Genomic DNA, 2,646 nt, shown 5'->3' with positions numbered 1-2,646 from the left:
TGAGGTAAAGACTCTGGTGTGTCATTTCACTCAGAATCTCTCAACAAAGCGACGGCAGACTGTGCCTCTGTCGGAAGAACTGTAATAACTGTGTAAGAAACCTATTGTGATTCATGCTGCAGACACAGTATTGGAGTCTGAATCAAAACAGCCTTTTAGGATGTGACTGTAGCTGTAAGATTCATGAGCAACCAGAGGAGTAAGATGGCTTTCAGAGGCTGCTGGTTTGAATCTGCACAGAAGAGTTTACACGAGTCAGAGGCAGCCATGTATTTACATGGAATAATATGCAATAATAATAATAATATACAATATTCACCACAGTGTTCAGAGCAGACATGATGATGATTTTGCTTCTGCAGTTATCTCCTTTTGTGAGCAAACAGACGTTTGCGGATGTTGGACATGTTCAGTCCGTACAGTACGGGGTTAAAGAGCGGCTGGCAGGTTAGAAAGTACAGCGATAAAACAATGTGCACCATGCTGTGCACACTGCTCAGACTGAACCTGCTCTGGATCACTTCAAAGCAAACACCAAAAGAGAAGTTGAGCAGAGAAGCGAGGTGAGGCGTGCAGGTGCTGACGGCTTTCTGTCGGGTTTGTTTGGATCCAGAAAAACAGACTTTCAGGATCCTCACATACGAGCAAAGGATTAAGATAACTGGAACAAAGACTGTGAGAGCTGTGATAAAAAGACCATAAATGTTATTTGCTGTGGTTTCAGAGCAGGCCAGTTTCACAATGGAGTAGTTCAAACAGTAAACCTTGTTAATGACGTTCCCACAGAGCTCCAGAGGAGCGATCAGTAAGATCAAAGTAAGAATGGTAAGAAAAGAGTATAACCAGGAAAGTGCAATCAGCAAGACAACCGTTGCAGGCGTCATACGTGTGTGATATTGCAGAGGACAGCAGATGGCGAGGTATCTGTCGTAAGACATGACGGCTAAGATGCAAAACTCAACACAGACATAAGAAAACACACAGAAGATCTGCAGGAAGCAGAGAGGAGCAGAAACAGTGTGAACATCAGAGAGGATCTGAAGCAGGAGGAGTGGAAACAGCCCTGTACTACCATACAGCTCATTCACAAACAGGCTGCACAGAAACATGTACATAGGTTCATGTAAGCTTCTGTTCACACAGATAACCACAATCAGCAGGACATTGGCGCAAAGAATCAATAAGTATAAAGACATAACAACCGTGAAACAGAAATATTTCAAAGTACTGGTGTCGAAGTAAGCAGCAAGTGTGAAGTATGAAACCTTTGAGGAGTTTATGATGAGCTGTATTTTGTTCCCCTGCGTTGTGTCTTCACTGTGATCCTGCAAACACACAATTTCACATTTTAGGCGTTTCTCATCATAAGCCATCATCACATGATCAGAGCAGGAAAAACACGTTTCTCTCTTTATGTTAATGAACACAGATGTGCTACACACATCTGTCAAAGTATCTACTTAAAAGTATTCTCTACACAAACGTACCATTGTGTGTTTGTGAAGCTTTCCCCTACTGCTGCCACGCTCACTGAAACTTTCCGTCACTAAAGCTGGAGCTTTGCTGCGGATCGCTGACTGATGCAACAAATCAGCAGAAAAACACCTGACAAAGACCGCCTACCTGTTCAGGGAAATGATGTCAGTCTTTGGCCTTATGAACAGCACAGTCTGCAGAGACCATGAAATACAAACTTTCCTGATCCTGGACACTAAACCACCAGAACAACCTCCTCTGCAGCACCCTGGTCTCATCACTAACTGTTCTCAGGGAAGTTTGAAGGTTTCATGGGTTTAAGAAGTTGTTAGTGGACACAGGTAGCTGCATTCTGACCACAGTTGTTGAATTAATCAGTGAGAGTATGGAAGGACTCAGCAATTCCTGATCAGGGTGGATGTGAGGGAGTGAACAAAAAAAAGTGAAAACTTTTTAAGGACAAATATACTTGCCATTGTAAAATGTGTGCATGGGTGAAGAAGGGTGGAGGAGGTGGGGAGGCAGATTGACCTGTTGGGGGGAGAGGTGGGGGCCGAGTCTGACACTAATAAGTTTTCGTTTGAAAACGCATCATTTTCTCTCCAAACTGAGATGGCGTCTTCGGTCAAGGAAAACGGAGCTTTTTGAAAACGCTCTCCAAAGTGGATACATTTGAAAATGCCGTTTTCGTGTCGCCTCGTGGACTGCAAAAAACCGAAGGTTTTCAAAAACGATAATGCATTTTAGTCATGTGATGCAGTCATGTGACCTTTACGACTAAGATGGCAGATGGCATTGTCACGAAGTGGGATGACTCAAGCGCAGACGAGGCAGCTAGAATACAGTTCCGTTTACTATACAACACCAGGTGCAAATATATACAAGTGAGAGGGCGGGGGAATCCAGGGCACAGGGAAATCCGGGAAAGGAGCTCTTCACACACACGAGGGACTTCACAAAAACACAGCACACCAGCAGCCCGTGTGTATTTCTTGTATATGTTTTTCCATATGTTATGGTGGTTTTCTCTCCCTTTTTGTCCTTTCTCCCTGGGTGCTCCCGGATGTTTTGGGGTCGCTGAGGGGACTGCGACCCGGAAGTGTTCCCGCACTGGGGACTGCCGCACCTGCCGCCCATTAGCCCTCACCAGCTGCAGCTGATGGCTTCATG

General features: G+C 44.8%; 1 protein-coding gene across 1 annotated transcript in view; it reads right to left on the bottom strand.

Annotated features, from left to right (window-relative positions):
• Window positions 1–362: 362 nt before the first annotated feature.
• LOC102206845 (olfactory receptor 51G1-like) overlaps window positions 363–2,646 on the bottom strand; it is a 3,075-nt gene continuing 791 nt past the window's right edge. The window contains exon 3 of the mRNA XM_013907776.1: window positions 363–1,325. Coding sequence (XP_013763230.1) covers window positions 363–1,325 — 963 coding nt within the window. The remainder of the gene's footprint in view (window positions 1,326–2,646) is intronic.

The sequence above is a fragment of the Pundamilia nyererei genome, unplaced genomic scaffold (genome assembly GCF_000239375.1).
Source record: "Pundamilia nyererei isolate P.nyererei 1_Seehausen unplaced genomic scaffold, PunNye1.0 scaffold00518, whole genome shotgun sequence".
Taxonomy (NCBI): domain Eukaryota; kingdom Metazoa; phylum Chordata; class Actinopteri; order Cichliformes; family Cichlidae; genus Pundamilia; species Pundamilia nyererei.
Note: the sequence above shows the minus strand (reverse complement) of the source record. Positions and strands in the feature narration are given on the sequence as shown.